Source organism: Eublepharis macularius, chromosome 4, assembly GCF_028583425.1.
Source record: "Eublepharis macularius isolate TG4126 chromosome 4, MPM_Emac_v1.0, whole genome shotgun sequence".
NCBI lineage: Eukaryota > Metazoa > Chordata > Lepidosauria > Squamata > Eublepharidae > Eublepharis > Eublepharis macularius.
Window position 1 is genome coordinate 90,321,268 of NC_072793.1, and position 17,457 is coordinate 90,338,724.

The 17,457-nt window shown below is 44.6% G+C and overlaps 1 protein-coding gene across 3 annotated transcripts in view; it reads right to left on the bottom strand.

Moving 5' to 3' along the window:
• The window catches only part of EBF1 (EBF transcription factor 1), a 501,457-nt gene extending 487,027 nt beyond the window's left edge, over positions 1-14,430 (bottom strand). For all 3 annotated transcript variants that reach the window (XM_054977386.1, XM_054977385.1, XM_054977384.1), the window contains exons 1-4: positions 13,721-14,430; positions 11,941-12,097; positions 11,394-11,457; positions 10,558-10,613 (exon numbers count right to left, since the gene is read on the bottom strand). In XM_054977386.1, coding sequence (XP_054833361.1) covers positions 10,558-10,613; positions 11,394-11,457; positions 11,941-12,097; positions 13,721-13,854 — 411 coding nt within the window. In that variant the 5' untranslated portion in view covers positions 13,855-14,430. The remainder of the gene's footprint in view (positions 1-10,557; positions 10,614-11,393; positions 11,458-11,940; positions 12,098-13,720) is intronic.
• Between the last annotated feature and the right edge of the window lie 3,027 nt (positions 14,431-17,457).

Sequence of the window (17,457 nt, forward strand, 5' to 3'; positions counted from 1 at the left end):
AGCAGGCGAGTCTTTTCATAGCACAAAGCAAAAACAAGATCACACATCATTTATTGCTTCAGACCAAACTTCTTTAAAAAGCCCAGTGACCAGGGGCCAAGTCAATAGTGGGCAAGCTGGAAACCAAAAGCTAGAATCTACAAGAAAAAATATTTACTGAGGTCCAATAAAGATGCGGGGGGAGCCTCATATAACACTACTGTGCAAGATATATGTTTTTTACATATTAACTTCTCCTGCCATCCTGTTAAAAGGTAGACACAAGTGAACTCATTTTGCTAGACGTAACCAGATGAAAAGCAAGGAGGGGCTTCTATCATTTACTAGGGTCAAGGAGAAATTTCACCAGGGGCAAGAATGGACAGGGACATTAAAACAGTTCTGAAACAAGCTTAGCCAGGTGGCCAGTATTTGGGCCAGTCTGCCCCTGAGTAGGGCAGCTAATTACATTGGAAAGAGACATTTTGAAATAGGTCAAATTCCCTCTACTACACTGAAATGGGAAAAAATGAAGTGTGGGTGACTCGTGCTTTCTTTTTTTTTTGGTCATGTCCAATATAGTTGGATTTGTGAAGCTCCAGATGGGCTTTTTCTGTTTCTGTATAATATAAGAACCTAAATATTGCCTTGCTGTAACCAAAGATGTACCTCCAGAATCAGGCAGCCAGATGTCCCTATCAGAACATCCGTCTTTTGGTTTTGTACCAAAGGCATATTGCTTTGGACATGGAGGTTCCATTTAGCTATTGATAGACCTATCCTCCAAAAATCTGTCTAATCCTTTTTCAAGAACGTCAGACTAGATGAACTGGGCAGTTACTATTAAAGATGTAGGCAATATTCAGGTATATGTATACTTTCAGGCTATGAATAAGTAGCACTCTCTCTCTCTCTCTCTCTCACACGCACACACACACACACACACCTTAAGAGTACAATCCTAAATCATGTTATACCTTTCATTGATCTCAATGGGTCTACAAGGCAGTAACACGGTTTAGGATTGTGCCATTAGTGGGTGACATTCTCATAGTTGTTCCACAACACCAAGGGGCATTTACAACATATAATGCTGTTTTTGCAGTTAGTAGAATCATTTGGCACAAACTTATTACAAGAAGCATTTTGTCAAAATGATGCATCTAAAATTATGCATATTATCACAGCATCCCTAAAACAAATAAGCAGTACAATTAACTAATGAGGTGGGGAAAACCCTAGAAAAATGTAAACAGCACAGCAAGTAGAATAATCACACCACATACTAAATGAGATGGTTTGGCTGTGCTGTAATTTTGCCTTTGATAATGTCGTCCACGGAGTTGGTAGGCAGAGGGTTTGGGGTTTTTTGCCCGTGCAGCAGTCGTGAATCTTAGGCTGCAAAAGTAATTGCTTAAACACAGTGTTATCACACTCTAGCCCAGCATATTATATTTTAATATGATTTAGTGGTGCCATAAATAATAACACTGATGTTGCTATAGTTCTCCTCAACACTCACACCAACTTCATTCTTGAAACCGCTGCAACAGAGCTTGAATAGACCCTGAATATCGTAGCATCTAACTTCATTTGCAACACTTTGGGTGTGGTGTTACAGCTCTGGATCCAGATATTTCTTTTTTTGTCTCAGTTCCCATCCAGTCTGTAGTACAGTGATTGTTTCATTTTATCGCTTTTGAGTTTTTTGTGCTACACGTCCTTTTTTTAGTTGCACAGAGTTCTAATTCTTCAGCACACTGAGAGGACTGAGAGGATTCCAAACATACAGAAAAAGGTTGTTGACTGCAGCTTGTTAGAATTCATGGTTTTTATGTGTAAAGGGACTAAATTTAATCCCCAACATTTCTGCTTAAAAGTATCTTTGTCACCAAGGCTGGCTGAGATCTGAGCCTGAAGACCTGGAGAGCCAGTGTCAGAGTATATACTACCGGACTAGATGGGCCCATGGTCTGATTCTGCATAAAAGACCTTCATTTCAGTTATAAATACTTTTTACACAGTACATGAGAATCCTACAACAAACCTTGTTGAATGTTTGCAACATTTTTCATACTTCCCCAGTCCATGTTTTTAGACTCACAGCTTTAAACTCATTCACCAGTGATTCCTTGCAGATGTAGGAGCTTAGATGTACATACAGATGCACACAGAAGCATGTATGTTGTGCTATCTTATTGACTGAAATGAACAAAGAAATATATATATATATAAAGTGGTCTGTGAAGCACAAAGCGCTCTAGATCTGAAGCACTGTATATAACTAAATGCTGAAATCCCTTCTTTGTAACGGGTTTGGGTCAGGTTTTAAGATACTGAACAACAGCCTTGTCAATAGACTGTCTTGAAAATTCTTTCCCTGCAAAATAACAGAGAAAAATGAAAAGCCCTATGATTCCCATCAAACCACCAAAAAACCAATCAGAATTGTGCCCAGACAAATCACGATATTTGCAAAAATAACATATCATGAGCACAATTCACCTTCCATTGCAATTGATGGGAACATTTCCACTGAGTATATGGACTGTATCCTAATAAGGTTGAAGATTCCTGGATTATTTCAGGATTGCTATAGTCAGGGTGTCACTTGCAAATCAGAGTGGCTAGGCACAAGTTTTTTCAAAAGACAAGATTTATTCCCCTGTGAATCTCACAGTTTTAGACCTTTAAAATAGTCCTAGAATCACAAGATATTGCAAAAGACTGGTACTGTGATCAAGAGTGGACTTTTCACTACACAAATGGAAGCATACTGAAGGCTTAATTGCATTTGATATGTCAGGTTATCTGGGCCCTGCCAAAAAAAAGCAAGTAAAGCCAGGGTGATGGTGTTTTGCACTGAATAATTGATTTCGCATTTAATACAGCACAGTGAGACCCCAGCAGATTTTCCCCCAAGTAAGAATTGAAGATGTTGAAGCCCACCACTGTGCATGTTCATATGCCAATATTACTAGCGCTGAAGTCAATGTGAGTTTAATTGCAGCAATATCAGCTTCACTAGCAACTACAAATAAGAGCAAGCAGGTTTAATTCCCTCACTTTCTTCACTTCCTTTCCCTCTCATTTTGCGTCTGCTATGCTTGCTTAACCTCCAGGTACCTACTTAACCCTCCCCCCACTAAGTAGCAATAATGAACAAATAGAGTCAACAGTGTGGTATCTAATCACCTGTCTGTTGTGTTTAACATCAGCAGTCCTTTTGCTTACATGCATAACATCCTCAGCCTTGCGACACACTAGGGGCTAACTTTCCCATTTCTTAGCACATTCAGCTAATATCAAGGCAAGTGTACATATTCAAACTGAGAGCTGTGCATTGCTGGCAATGGTGGGAAGAGGCACAGTGTGGGCCTCCCTACTTTTTCAGTCCCACTTCATGAGCACCATTCGGAAACTGTACAGAAAGCAATGGGCTTAGAAGACAATGGACTGAGAAGGGTGTAACTCTGCTTAGCATTGCATAGATAGTAATGACAATAAAAAGCCAAACTGACAATGAGATTGGCCCGAAGTGATCCAACTTCATTTTAAATTCTTGAGTTATAGTATTTTAATGAGAAAGATTAAAAAATATGTGTTACCCCAGTTCAAGACGATGTTAGATCACAGCGGCCCACACTCTATATTCCACAGAAGCGAGTGTGGAATACCCAAAGTATTTAGCATTGCAAAGATCACACAATCATTTTGCGCTTAACCAACCCGGGCTTTTAACTCCCAAATACAGAAATACACATGGCAAATGGGAATTGTTCTGCAGCAGCACAGCCTTTGCAATTTGATATGAGGACTGAATAGTGATATACAGAAGCACAACTTGTGATCCAAATGAGTCCCATGACCATCCTTCACATTCCATGCACTGTGAAGCTGAGGCATAAAAGAAAGTGACTGGACTTGGTGTCCATTCATTATACATGGCATGCTATTTAACAAGAAGGTTCTGCACTATATGTGTGCCAGCTAGCCTTCCTTGGTCCCATTACCAAGGCTTGAAATTTGTAAGCTAGATTTCTTCAGAGGTAGGACTTTGAGTCTCTAACTGAGATAAAGGAATTGGGAAAGTCAAGGAAGAGATTGGTTAGATTCAGAACACAAGATTGGACTCAAACTATGGTTTCTCAATACTTCTCTGTTACAAATTTTAACTCTCCCCTCCAAAATGCTAAGCGCTATGGCTCAGTGTAATAAACATATGGCATATCTGTTAGCTTAAAGTCACTGTCTGTGCTCACAAGCCGTGGTTGCAAATATATACAACGTTTGTTTCAAAAAGGAAGCCTGAACAGTTCCAATCGCAGACCTTTGCAGCTGCCAGAAACACAGGTTCCTCTACAGGAAGATGCTGAAATAAGTACTCCTTTTTCTGAAAAGTTTTTTTTTCCTATACATTAAACAAAAAATGGTTTTTTAACCTTATTTCTCAACTATTTTAATACTATACTTGTAAATGCAGGTGGGAGGGTTATAATTGTCTCAAGATTTTTACAAAGCTCTAATTCAGTGTACCCAGATGCAAAGGAATATCATATTTTAAAAAAAAGAAGAAGAAGAAGTGAAAGTCTCTGGGTATAAAGTTAGACCACAGTAGAACTAAAAATAATTTTGCAAATCTACAGCCTAACCCACATTAGTAAAGAAGTAAACAAACATGTGCTGTGACCTGTCTCACCTTTTTGTTTACTTCTTTTGTAGCAGGGCATACAGTGAGGTCACAGGCATTTATACAGGAAGGACTGCTAAAAAATCGATCGAGTCACTCCTCTTGCCTTCAGTGGGGCCAATTCTAAGTCAGTCATACAGACAGATTTTTTAAAAAAAAAATCACAGGAAACTCCAGTGAGACGGGCTCTACAACTGCATGTTAATTACAACTAAGTTGTCCCATTCATGGGACTGTCTCAACTAACTTTAAACAGACTGGATAACTGGCCATAAAACCTATCTATATCTCCACCCAACTGTCTCTTACAACTTCATATGTCTGAGTAGTAGCTTCTGAGGCATCCAATGATGTTTAGATAAATAGTTACATAAATAATAGAAATGTTTTATCCTTTGGGTTACGAACTTGCTCCAATGATTATAAAGCACCAGGAACAATGGTTCAGATTATGATGTCTAATTGTGCATCTTTTCCTATATCTACAAAGCTTTGTATATCAGCAAAAAGCTCTACCATTTTGTGTGAAAACTGTTTTTCCCTTGCAACATTTGATTAGCCACAAATAATCCTATTTTCCAGCTGCAGACTAGTTTCTCATTATTTTTGACAAATGAAGGGAGATGGCATAAAGCAACGTGCAGAGCAGGCCTTAAACGTAGAGAATATATTCTTTCCCAAAAGCACTAGACCAAAAGGTGCTCATTATTGTTCCTGTGATCTTGCCCCTGAGATGCCAGCCAGCTTTTCAACGTGAATTAACTAAAATTCTTGCCTCGCTAATATGTTCATTTTGAATGCTTCTCAAACATTCGCATGGAAACAACTCTAGCGTAAATATCCCAGAACAAATGGCTGTATATTATACAGGAGGGAGCAGTTGGGCTGCCAGACTGGGAATGCACTAGGCCATCTGGCCCAGGCAGTCTCTCCAAAATCCTCAGCTTTGTTTTCACCCCCAGACTCCAAACAACACATTTTCCACTATGATGAGTTTACATTTTCCCAAACACACAGGTCCTGATCAGGCATGCAAATTTCAAACTTCTGCATTCTTCTCTATACAAGAAAATTAAAATCACCTGCACTTTTTGACATATAAACAAAGGGACATGGGAGCTGCTAAAACCTGGCTTGACTGCAAACTTTCTCTCCGTCATTTCAAAAGCGTATCAAGCTCAATAGCCTGGATTCTGCTGATTCCTTTTCTGAATGGATTCATAATATTTTAATCGCATATGGGCCAGCCAAAGCACCATGCCACATGCAGAGTGGGGAAGTCGATGGAATAGCTGTGTGCATTTGCACAATCTGATTGCACCATAAGTAGAAAAATATATTTACTTCAGGAATCTAAGCTCAAGGGGGAGGGATGTATATCATAATGCTGAATGAATCTGCAATATTGTATTGTTGAGATCAGCTATTTCTATAACCACTTACGTATTACCTGAAAGTTCAGAAATCAGCATGTACTTACTGCCAAATAATATGACTGAATTCTGAGGGAATCCATACTAAAGAGATTCATCTAATATTTACATTTTCCCCAGTGTTATTTATTAGAGTGTGCATGCCAAAACAGCATTCCAACGCTGCAATATGCACAACCTCTACTTTTTACATCTCTGAGACGCCCCAAAGCCAAGTGCGATTCTGAAGTACAACACAGTAAACTCACACACTGAGCACCTAACAAATGGTAAACTTCAGGCACTCCATAAAAGTTTCAAGGTGAATTCCTTTTTCATGGCAAAGTACTGGTTCATACACAAACAGAAATAACACCCAAGTCTAGCTATCTCTGAAGACTGTGGCAAGTTTCTGACCTGAGTAACATTGAAGATGTTAACAGGATCTGCAGTGCAATCCTAAGAAGAGTTGCACCCTTCTAAATTTCAATGGGTGTTACGCTGCTGAGGATTGTACTGCTAGTCTCATTTTCTAGATGTCAATACTTGCTTACAAACATGTGGTAGTACTCAAGTATTACCCCACTTAGATCTGCATTGCTTTCTTATAAATAAATAATTACAAGAATTCAGCTCCAAAATATGGATTTCCATAACTTAACCTGTCTGTTCCTTAGCTTGTTGAAAATACAACAGAATTTGAATACTTTCCCCAACTTGAGTAACATTAGTGTGACCTGCTCTGTTATAGACAGCAATATCCCAAAGTCCAGTGTCTGTACAAGCACAGCACCAGTAAGATATGAAAAGAAATTTACAAAGTAATAGCAACAACAACTCAAAACAAAGAACAATATGACAGCAGTCACGCTGCATGAGAACAAACACACCAGCACACTGTTCATTTGCAGGATCAAACCGTCTAAGTTTTGAAGCATCTCTGTGGCACCACCAGTACAGATTTCAAACTAAAAACCAGTTTGCCTTTCATATAAAGAATGTATCTTTGTGGGTTAAAAAAGAAACTCATCTATTTAATCATTCCCTTTTGGGGATATTTTTAAAATACTGACCAAAGCTTCTGTGAATAGAAATATAGGGAAATCATAGGCATCTTTCGCTGACACCCGCTCCCCCCGCCCCATTAAAACATGCATGTTCCTGCCACTGGTTCATTTGAAAATCATCATTCCATTATCCAATTTGTTCTGAGTCTTCAGGATGGGAACGCTACCCCTCTAACAATATATATTTAACTTGCATTAAAAATTGAAGAAATTTTCACCCAGGCTTTGCCCGATTTAATTACAAGCTGAAAGTTACTCCAAAATCTGCTGTATTATTCACACTCTATGCTAAACTATAAGTGGCATCTCCTCATTTGGACACGTTGGTGAACATAGCACAGTTCTTCCCTGGAGAACCCTTGAAACACAAACTCCAAGGCCACCAACCCAAAATGCATTTTAAGGAGAAATCTAGCTAACATCTTTGCTTTCCAGAAATAATAATAAGACCATGTTACAAAAGAAATGGAGAAGACCAATCTTTGAAAAATCCTTCACATGTGACAATGCTGAGTATGTTCTGCACTTAAGAATAAAGCAAGGTTGTTTGGACAGAACACATTTGCTGCTAGCACACTGTTATTTCTTCATCCTACATTTCTCTGTTGACCTCACCGTGTAAATCTGGGGTTTGGACTTTAAAAGTCTTATTTAGCAATCTTAATCTTTCACTCCTCCCCTTTGTGCTTAGTTCTAACTAGAAGAAAGAAAGAAAGAAAGAAAGAAAGAAAGAAAGAAAGAAAGAAAGAAAGAAAGAAAGAAAGAAAGAAAGAAAGAAAGAAAGAAAGAAAGAAAGAAAGAAAGAAAGAAAGAAAGAAAGAAAGAAAGATTTCCAAAGTGGTGATTGCCTGTTTCTGTGTTATAATTACTACAAATAAATTATAGCAGCAAACCTGCACACAGTGAGGCTGTTTAAATCTCACTGAAGTGCCCAGCTGCATGCAGGATTGCAGTTCATATATCTTTTCCTTTTCCTTTAGAATTTCACAGATTTGAAAATGATGCAACCATAGGCAAAGTGCCTTATTAAGGAAAATATTTTAAACCTGGTAGAACCTAAAATAGTGGCTTTCTACCAAGGATCATAATCACAAAGGGGAGAAACATTATTTCCTGCATAATAGTAGCCTGAAAACTGTTAAGATATAACATTTACTGATGTTTTTGTTCAGTCACCGATGCAATATTCTGCCTTTTAACAAACCATTTATTTATTTATTTAGAAAGGCTTCTGCCTCTTTAAATATAAGCTCATAGATCTGTGGCAATTTAGACTGACATTCAGTAGTTTACTTCCAAGATGTAAAAGGGATTCAGATCACACAGGCTATGAAGTGTTTTTAGAAGAGCATCATTTTAACTCATTCATTTTATCTGACTGGTAGAATTGTCTAACATAATGACTTGGGGTTTTTTTTCTTTTTTCTCCCCATTGTAAGACAGCCATCAATAGCAGGAAGAGTGGTTTAGGGTGCATCAAAGACAGTGTTCTAAAACAAACTCAACACTTTGACCTTTCTGGTTTGGTGTCAAAAAGACACTAAAAACAAAGTCAAGCAACAAAAGTTTTAGAAGACGGAATCTGAAACATTCAAAAGCAATGTGTGAAATAAAATGATTTAATTCGACTTTGAAAAAAGAGTATCCCCTCCCCAATCTTTCTGCAGGAAAAAAATGGAATTTGGGTAGGACCACATGTATTACTTATCAAACATAATGAAAGCCAGTCACACTGGATTCAAAGGACTTTTTTAATGCTAGCAAATTAGTACGGGTTTTTAAAAAGGTGTTTATAATTAAATCAATACACAATATTATAATTGGGGCAATCAAAAACCATCTCCTCCTTTTGCTTATAAATAAATCTCTCTGTTGTGTGTGTAGCCTGTACCTGTAAACACAACTATGTGCCTCTGAGTGTGTACACACACTTCAGACCTCTAAATTAAATGTCATGCTGAAAATTACCCTGCATCACAGGGGGCTCTCTATATTACAGATTAAAACCAGAGTTATATTTGAATGTAACATTTTAAAAATAATTACTTATCCTCCCTGCATACATTTCACTGCCTAGTTATACAGTGTGAGTGCAAATCTGTCACGATTTAATCGCTGTCCCTATAAAACACTAACAAAGTAATTGCAAATAAGCAAGGATAAATATTTGCTACATTGGCTTGCAGCTGTTTGGTGCTCCTGTGTTTGTTTTCTATTTCTTTTCATTCGCATAATTAAAGTGTGTGTGTGGAGGGGGAATCCTGTAGTCTGAAAGCATGAAGCTGTGATCTTTATGTTTTTGATCGTTTTCATGCCTGATTCTAACTTCGGATTTGGGGGAAGCAAAAACTACAACTCCTCTTTCATTCGTAAATAAAATGAGAACAGCCAGCTTCAATTTGATCTCAGCGTACACTGCCCTTGAGAAAATTGATAGCCGCGGTGATTCTGTACCTTTAAGGCCGTCGTTCGTTCACCCCGCCCTGGCTCTCGGCCAATCTGAAACCAAGAGCAGGAGGCGCTTTTGGGATGTGGGATTTACCTATCGCAAGCAAAGCCCAATTCAACAAGCGCTCAAACGCGGCTGGTATAAAACGGGAACTGGAGTCACTCCGACTTGGCGGGCGTTGGGTGTTCCCAGGGCTTCTTTTCAGGGGAGGCCTCTCTCCCGGTGAGGTTCGTAGCTACGAACTTCGCTCTCTCGGCCTCGAAATCGTTACGAGTCGCTGCTGCTGTCCCCCAATCTGCTTTCCAAGAAGCGGGGCATTCGGAATGGGAAGGCAGGGTGGGGGCGAGAGGCAGCATATTCTATCCCCGCATCCGTTAGAGCTTCCCTCGAGCTATAACTATAACTGCGTTTTGGGGGGGGGGGGGGGGGGGAATCTGTCCAAACTCTTTTTAAATAGCCTTCCTTAAGAGCTGCGTGCATGTTTGCCCCCAAAAAAACGGAGCTTTGGAAATAGTTTGATGATGCTTTTAAAAATTCCTCGCTCTGTCACAGGCTGCAGCTCTGAGCGAAGTTACTCGGAAGTCAGGTCTGTTGCATAAAGTGGGACTCGCTTTTGCTCTAGAATGTATTCGCTCGGACAGTGAGCCGGCCGATTTTGCGAGAGGGAGTATCCCCCGCCCCCGCCCCTTGAACAGAATGGCTAATCTGTGCCAGGGCGGGGCGCGACTCCCACAGGAAGAGGCCAGAGGTGGACGGCCCCTCCCGGCGCACATTGCACGGCCTGACGGCAGCCACCTCCGTCGGAGCGCTCTCCCTCTCGAGAGCCGGGGCACCCGGCCAGTCCGCCGCTGCTCCTCCCGGCACAAACCCGACCAACTCCAACGCCTCACCTCTCCCCCGCCCCTCCGGTTCCACTCGACGAAGGCAGGCTAGCAGAGAATTAAGTCAAGCAAAACTTACTTGTTTTGTCATGGAGTCGATTAAGCGGACGTAAAAATCCTGTTCTGTTCTTATTCCTAAGTGAGGGGAGAGGGGGACAAAAACACAGGGACACAAATCACTATCGGCATCGCCCACCTCAAGACCAACAACACCGACGGCTCTTGCACTTCATTTGCGCATGGCTTGCTTGGCTGTCCCAAAACGGGGTATAAAGGCCAACGCGTTGGCTAGTATTTATTAACACGAGGCCGAAAGAGACCCTACGCAGACTTTACTAGTGGGGGGGGGGGCGTCATAATATATTAGTTCTGCATACATTTTTAAAAGCCCTTGTTCGTAAAAAAAGAGAGAGAACTTTATTTACACACACACACACACGACCCCTTTTGTGAAGAGCCCTCTGAGCGTGCCAAGGAGTTGCAACCCCCACCCCCCCCCGGAGATCATCCGGTGCCCCTTTGCCCCTGTTTGGCGGGAGATGATAACAGCTACACTTCCTTTCCAGGCTCCCGCCCCCAGCTCCGCCCAAAGCAAGGGACAGAAACGGTTTCAGCGAGAAGCCAGAAAGAAAAGTTTGCTGCCTCTCGTTTGGATTTGGCCCGCTTTGGCCGAGGTGGAATGTTATGTCTGGCAAACTAGGGATTTAAACGCATGAAGGCCAACGCAGTTTCGAGAACTTCCCGGGGCGGGGCGGGGCACTTTGCTGTGCTCCAGACCCTCCGGGATCGCCTTCCAGGGCGAGACCCCTTCCCCCTTCGTTTCGAGGGCTAAGCAGCGGGATTAAGCCAGGGAGCTCCCTAGAGAGCGAGAGGCGCTGCGAGCTGTCAGGAGGGCTGAACAAGACGGGGGCTCACCGTTGCTGTAGAGAAGCTGCAGCCGGTAATGGATCCCGTTGTTGGTCTTTTCGCTGTTGGCTTCCTGGCAGACGCACAAAGACAAAAAGAGAGGCGCCTCTTGGAAAAGGTTCACAAATTTTACAATCCTAGACCACCCCCACCCCGGAGCCTTTTGGCCTCCCATCGATGCGGGACTTGGAAGCTGGTGCCAAAGGGGAAAGGGGCTGGCGTGTATGGAACAGAAGCCCCAAGGGTCGGGTTGAGCCTAGGAAGAACACACACACACCTGAGGCCAGGGATGCCGTCGCAGAGTGTCGGCGGTGTTTGAAGTGACCGGGTTGTGGGGGAGGGGGAACAAAAGTGGTCGTGCGAGTGTTTGGAGGGCGGATCGCGAGGGCAGAGGGGAGCAAGCAGGGATTTGGCGATGGAAACAGCCGCCCCCGAGACATGCAGCATCACAAGCGGGAAAGCACGAGTTTGAAGGGGCGCAGCTCAGAGACTGTGATGGGAGACGAGGTGGCAGTCAGAGGATTCAAACCCTTTGCCCGCCCGCCCCGATACTCACTTTCTCCTTCTCCACAAAGCCCACGAAGGCGGTGCGTTCGATCTCCACGGGCTGCCCTTGCCGATCATAGAGAGCCAGCACGAAGTGGAAGAAGTTCGATTTCCTCAAGTTGGAAGGCGGCTGCTTCTCGAAGTGCGCCCGGGCCAGGCCCACCCCGCTGCGGCCGAAAGAGACCAGGTTAGAGAGACGCAAAGAGCCCCAAGTCCATCTCGTCCCTTTCACACACCCACACCCACACCCAGGGTCTGTATACCTTCTCACCCCTCGAGCCATCACCCCACGGACAGGGTGTCGGGGGTCTGAGAAGGGATGTGGACAGGGGCGATAGCCAGAAAGCCCTTGAACTCCTGGGTCGGGCTCTGCCGAAGGCATGGAAAGATTGTCCAAACTTTTCAAACAGGCTTTCGGGTCAAAGCACACGCAGGGGCCCTGCTAGATTGTCAGCTTCAGGCAATGGGGCGACTGCTCTAGCTTTTGCTCCGGATCCTAGTCTGGGAAAAAGGAGGCAAAACCATGGACAACTTATTGATTCGGCTTCCTTGGTGCTCTTTTTTTTCCCTAAAGGGGAAACCAGCTATTCGGAAGAAAGGGGGAGAAACTATGCTCTCAAAACTGCTTTTCAAAACGCATCTGGAACCTCCATTTTCCTCCCTATAGTGATTAAACCAGCAATAGCTGGTTTGGTCTGGGCAAATGTCTTTCCCTTTTGAAGTGTTGCTGTCGCAAATGTTCCCTCAACTCTGGCCTGAGCTGTCAGTAACTCGACCATGTGCCTTATCTTTTCGCCTGAGCCTTCCCAGCGCCTTGGAGCCCAGCATCTTTTGCGGTGGGAAAACATCCCAAACTGCGGAGAAAAAATGTTAAATATTTCAGCCTTTGGGCTGCCCCTACAGAACCTTCTCTTCCTAAGAAGGTTGGTGGAGTGGGGAAGAAGTGGGAAGTGAGGAATGAAGTGAAATACACAAGAAGATGTCAACATGAAAGTTTAGAGTTAACCATGGATTCCGGATACATATCTAAAAATGGGCTTATGGCAGCTTCAGAGGAAGTCCCATTATAAGCAATTGGTCTTACATGCGAGTAAATAGGGCTATAAGATTTAAAGCTATAGCTTGGCAAAATACTATGTTGGGAAGGGGTGGGGATGTATAGAGGGCAGTTACAAACAAATGTATGTAGATCTCAGGACTTATGCAAAAACTCCGGTTATTAGCAAAGGTTAAGAAACAAACTAACTTGGTTTACATGTTAACAAAAAGTTGTTTACATGTTTCCAACTCAGGAAGAGTGAAGCTTTAGGAGGCAAGAGCAACGCAAACAGAGACCCTTATTACTGGGGGGGGGAGGGGGAACAATAAGCTTGTAAGTACACACGGAGCACAGCATTGCTTCTTGAAGGGGATCTTGGCAGCATGAGAAGCAGAAACACACGTTGGTTCTATCTCTGACAGCTCCCCCTCCTTAAGGAGGGGAAAAGTGAAAGTTGGAGTGATAGGGCTTGGTGTGTGTTGTTGAGCAGAAAGAAAGAAAGAAAGCCTCCCTGCTCCCCAGAAGTCAATCGGAAAGGCTCTAAACTGGTGCCGTGGTCGCCAAGGACTGTGCTCCTCTCCATCTAACACAAAAAGTCTTTTCTTCGGGCTTATTTGCTGTGGTAGGAAAGCGCTGGCTGCCCATCAGCTGCAGACCCGAGGCCGACTTGCGCTCTGGACTTGGGAGCAGAGAAGGGAAAGGCAGGGAAGAGGAAGCGAGGGATGCTGCCGCCGCCGCCGAGCCTACGTACCTCTGAGCGGCCGTGTTTGCATCCAGAACGCCGGCTCCCTGCATCCAGGTCCTGACCGCGTTCATCCCCGCGCCGAGGGGTTCTTCCTTCATGCTGCTCCCACTCCTCTGAATGCTTTCCTGAATCCCAAACATGAATTAAAAACAACCACGGCCCTCCCTTCTTCTTAAAAAAGAAAAGACAAGGCGGGAAGAAAAAAGCACAGCACAAGACAACAACAAAGAAGAGTGTCGATGAGAACCCAAATCGCCCGCGACTTTCTCTTTCTTGAGACGGGTGGAATCAAAGAGAATCAGAGGAAATCGAACTCAGGCTTCGAAGAAGAAGAAAAGAATCCAGGGGGGGACCCCGATCACCCCCGGGGGTGGCCGCTGATGCTCTCGGCTGCCTGCTGGGCTCGCTCGTTCCGAGGCTGGGCAGCGGGGTGGCCTCTTTCTCTCGCGCAGAGTGTTTGTTGCTTGTTTGCCGCTTGACAGGATCACACAAGACGCCGGGAGGACGAAGCCGCCGTCCCTCCCGAGCTGAAGTCACCCCCTTTTGGACTGCCGGAGAAAGAAGGCAGCCTAAGAAACAATAGGATCGACCGGAGCGGCGGCGGCGGCGGCGCCCTGGGCTGCACCAAGTGTCATTTTCCAGTGCCGGGAGAGGCAAGTTTGCTGCTGTCGCGCGCCCCTTCTTGTCTTTTCTCCTCCGGGCCCCGATTCCTCTCCCCCGCTCTTTCGCTCTTCGCCTGCCTTTCTTCACCAGCGCAGGAAGCTGGCTGGCTGCTGGGGAGAAAGGGAGAGCGGGAGGGGGAAAAGACACGCGGCGCGCGGACGCCGGGAAAGGTAGCCGCAGCAGCAGCGAGACCCTGCGCGGACCGAGCCCCTCGCGGCGCTTCCTCCTCCGCCCCCCTCTCCCCGTCCAAACCGGAGTGATTTGCAGGCTCCCCCAACGGAATCCACTTTGCCTATCCCCGCAGCTAAACAGGAGCGCACCAGCCCCAATGGGCAGGGGGCGGCGCCCCGCGGGCGCGGGCCCGCCCCCTATATTTGCATAGCGTCACCGCTTCCTCGGCCACTGCGCGCTTCCCCAATCGCCGTCGAGGACTCAGAGCGGCGGCGGGCTGCAAGGACACGCCCCCCTTATTAGCATCTCCAACCTGCCCGCCCCCTTTTTTCTGCCGGGGAAGACCGGAGAAAGTTGCAATCGAAGCGCGCAAGAGTCGCGGGCAGGGTCTGCGGGCAGGGGGCTCGCCCACGGGGAGGGAAGGAAGGAAGGCAGGAAGGAGGGCTCGGCGGCGGGGCGGGCGGGGGAAAGAAGCCATCTCCAGGCGTGAGGCTAGGAGGGACCTTGGAAGGTGGGAACTTTTCCTCACCGAGCGGAGAGTGCCAAAGTTTGTGTCGCTCATGGCAAACAACGGGTCCTTCTCTCACGCTCTGCTTTGGCCAGTCGCGCTACCCACCCCCGGCTTTTAGCTGGTCGAATTAAATAGCCACAGTTTAAGAGTCTGACTCCAGAGTACAGATGTGTGAAAAGATCGCCTGCGAAAGATTCTGCTCTTGGCATTCGGGTAACAAGCGACCAAACAAGCATCAAGTTCACTGCCTAGTTTAGCCTGCTCGCCGTCGCTGAAAAGTGTTTCGCAGACAGCGGCGATTCGTCGCCCGGTCTTCCAAACATTACTTGCCAAATGCGAGGGACGCCTTTCCTTTCTGACTCTGCATTTTTCCTCGGCAAGAGAGTCGTCCTCAACGATCTTACTGCAGTCCTCAGGAACTGTAGTCATTTTATTTTTTAAAAAACACCCTGTAGCCTGAGCCTTTTAAAAAATGAATGTTGCAGATTCAATAGGTACAGCTGTCATTCACTAAAATCATGTGTGTGTTAGTGTTAAAAAGGATAGGGGAAAGGGTTACATTTTAGTCCTACAGCCGTTTGTACAAGAGATTTATGTAATTTATATTTTAATACCGAATCAAACGCCGAGGCGCGCAGGCACACATGCTAGACAAGTGAAGCGCAACTCCCTGTAACAAGATGTGGCTTTTACCTCTGTTGTTATTGTTCAAAACAAAAAATCGCTCGTTCAGAATCATCTGCACAGGCACCGATGCGTTTCATTTTTTAAAAAAAGCTTCTTTCTGCCTCGGATCAGGTGGCCCCGAAAAACACCGCCGAAATCTCCCCTGCTCTCAGAAGGGCTTTAAAATGATTCCTTCTTCCCCCATTATCAATAATCTAAGGAAGTCATTAGCCTTAAAAGTCCCTAATGAGTTCAATTGCTCCCTCTTTCTCTCCGAGAAAGGTCGGCTATGGGGGGAAGGGGCTTGCAGAAGAAGGGGAGACTCGAGAAACAATTGTTTCACTCGAAGGGATCGATTTTCTTTCTAAGATGAGAAGGTTATTGTTTTCCATTATTGTTACCCGTCGGGTTGGAACCACACGGCCGGCGCATCGCAATTGGGAAGTGCAAAATGCGACCTTCCCCTAAAACGCGCACGCGACTCCCGCTTACAGCAGAAGAAAATTCAAATAAACTCCGCAGAAAGAAACGGATGCTAAAAAGCGGTGTTAAGTTTTCCCTTTTCGAACATTCAAGTGCATCCACCTGTGCTGACACCAATTTCTTTGTCTACTTGTCACCTATATACGTGTGCACCCCCCCCCCCCGCCCAAACACACACAGGGACTGCATACGCGTCCACACGCACCGACAGACGCATGCACGCGAACTTCCCCTGCTGTCGGCAGGATCCTTTTCATGCTAAAGTTGAAGTTTCTGCACACCACCCACCCGTCCTTGGTTGCAAAGTGCCAGCCGGTCCCACTTAAAGCCTTGCAACATTTCAAGACAGTCGTGTGCATCGCCATCCAACCGCTTGTCTCCTCCACAAACTCTAAATTCGTTCACGATTGGCAAGAAGAAACATCTCAGTGACCCAGTGTGTGTGTATTGGGAGTGGGGGTTGCTTTATTCTTGACCACTGCGGCTGCCTCATGATACCAAACAAGGCAGAATAAATGATCACACTCGGCGCATCCTTTGGACTGCTGCTCCCGTGCTGTCCCTTCCTTGTCTTCCCCCCAAACAAGCTTTTCCGCTCTGTGGCTGCCCTTCTCAAAAAAGGAAGAGGCTTTTCTCAAAGAAGCTTCAAGGAGCTTTCTTTTTCTCACAGAAATATATACAGGCGCACTCACATTGTTCATACCTATAATGTATAATGTCTGCATTCATATTAACAAAGAGTCTGTTTCAAACTTTACATGCCAATTTTGATAAAAAATCAAAAAGGAGTCATGCGGCTCCTTAAAGACAAACAAATTTAATGAAATACAGCCTCCCCCCAAGACCTCATTAGCTTAACTAACAACTGACCAACATATCTGTATGTTCTTTTGTTTGCGCAGTGTTTACTAGATGGAAGGTAATGATGCATCTAAAATCCTAACAGCGAAAGAATCCTGTTAAGAATACAGCATTCAGTTTCATTGGGCATTCTGATGCTAGAGTTTATTACGGTGAATGCATTCTAGCTGTGGAGAATGCACTAGACTACCAACATCACCAGAGTCCCTGGCATGCACTGCATATGAGGGATTAATGTGGGCTGAATGAAGAGTGTCCATAGATACTAGAAGTAGCACATATACACGTGGAGAATGAGCACAAAATTTGATTGGGAACTGGGGATTTCTGACATTGTCCAGTCAAGATGGATAAATCACTAGAATGTAGATTGATCAGAGATGTTTCA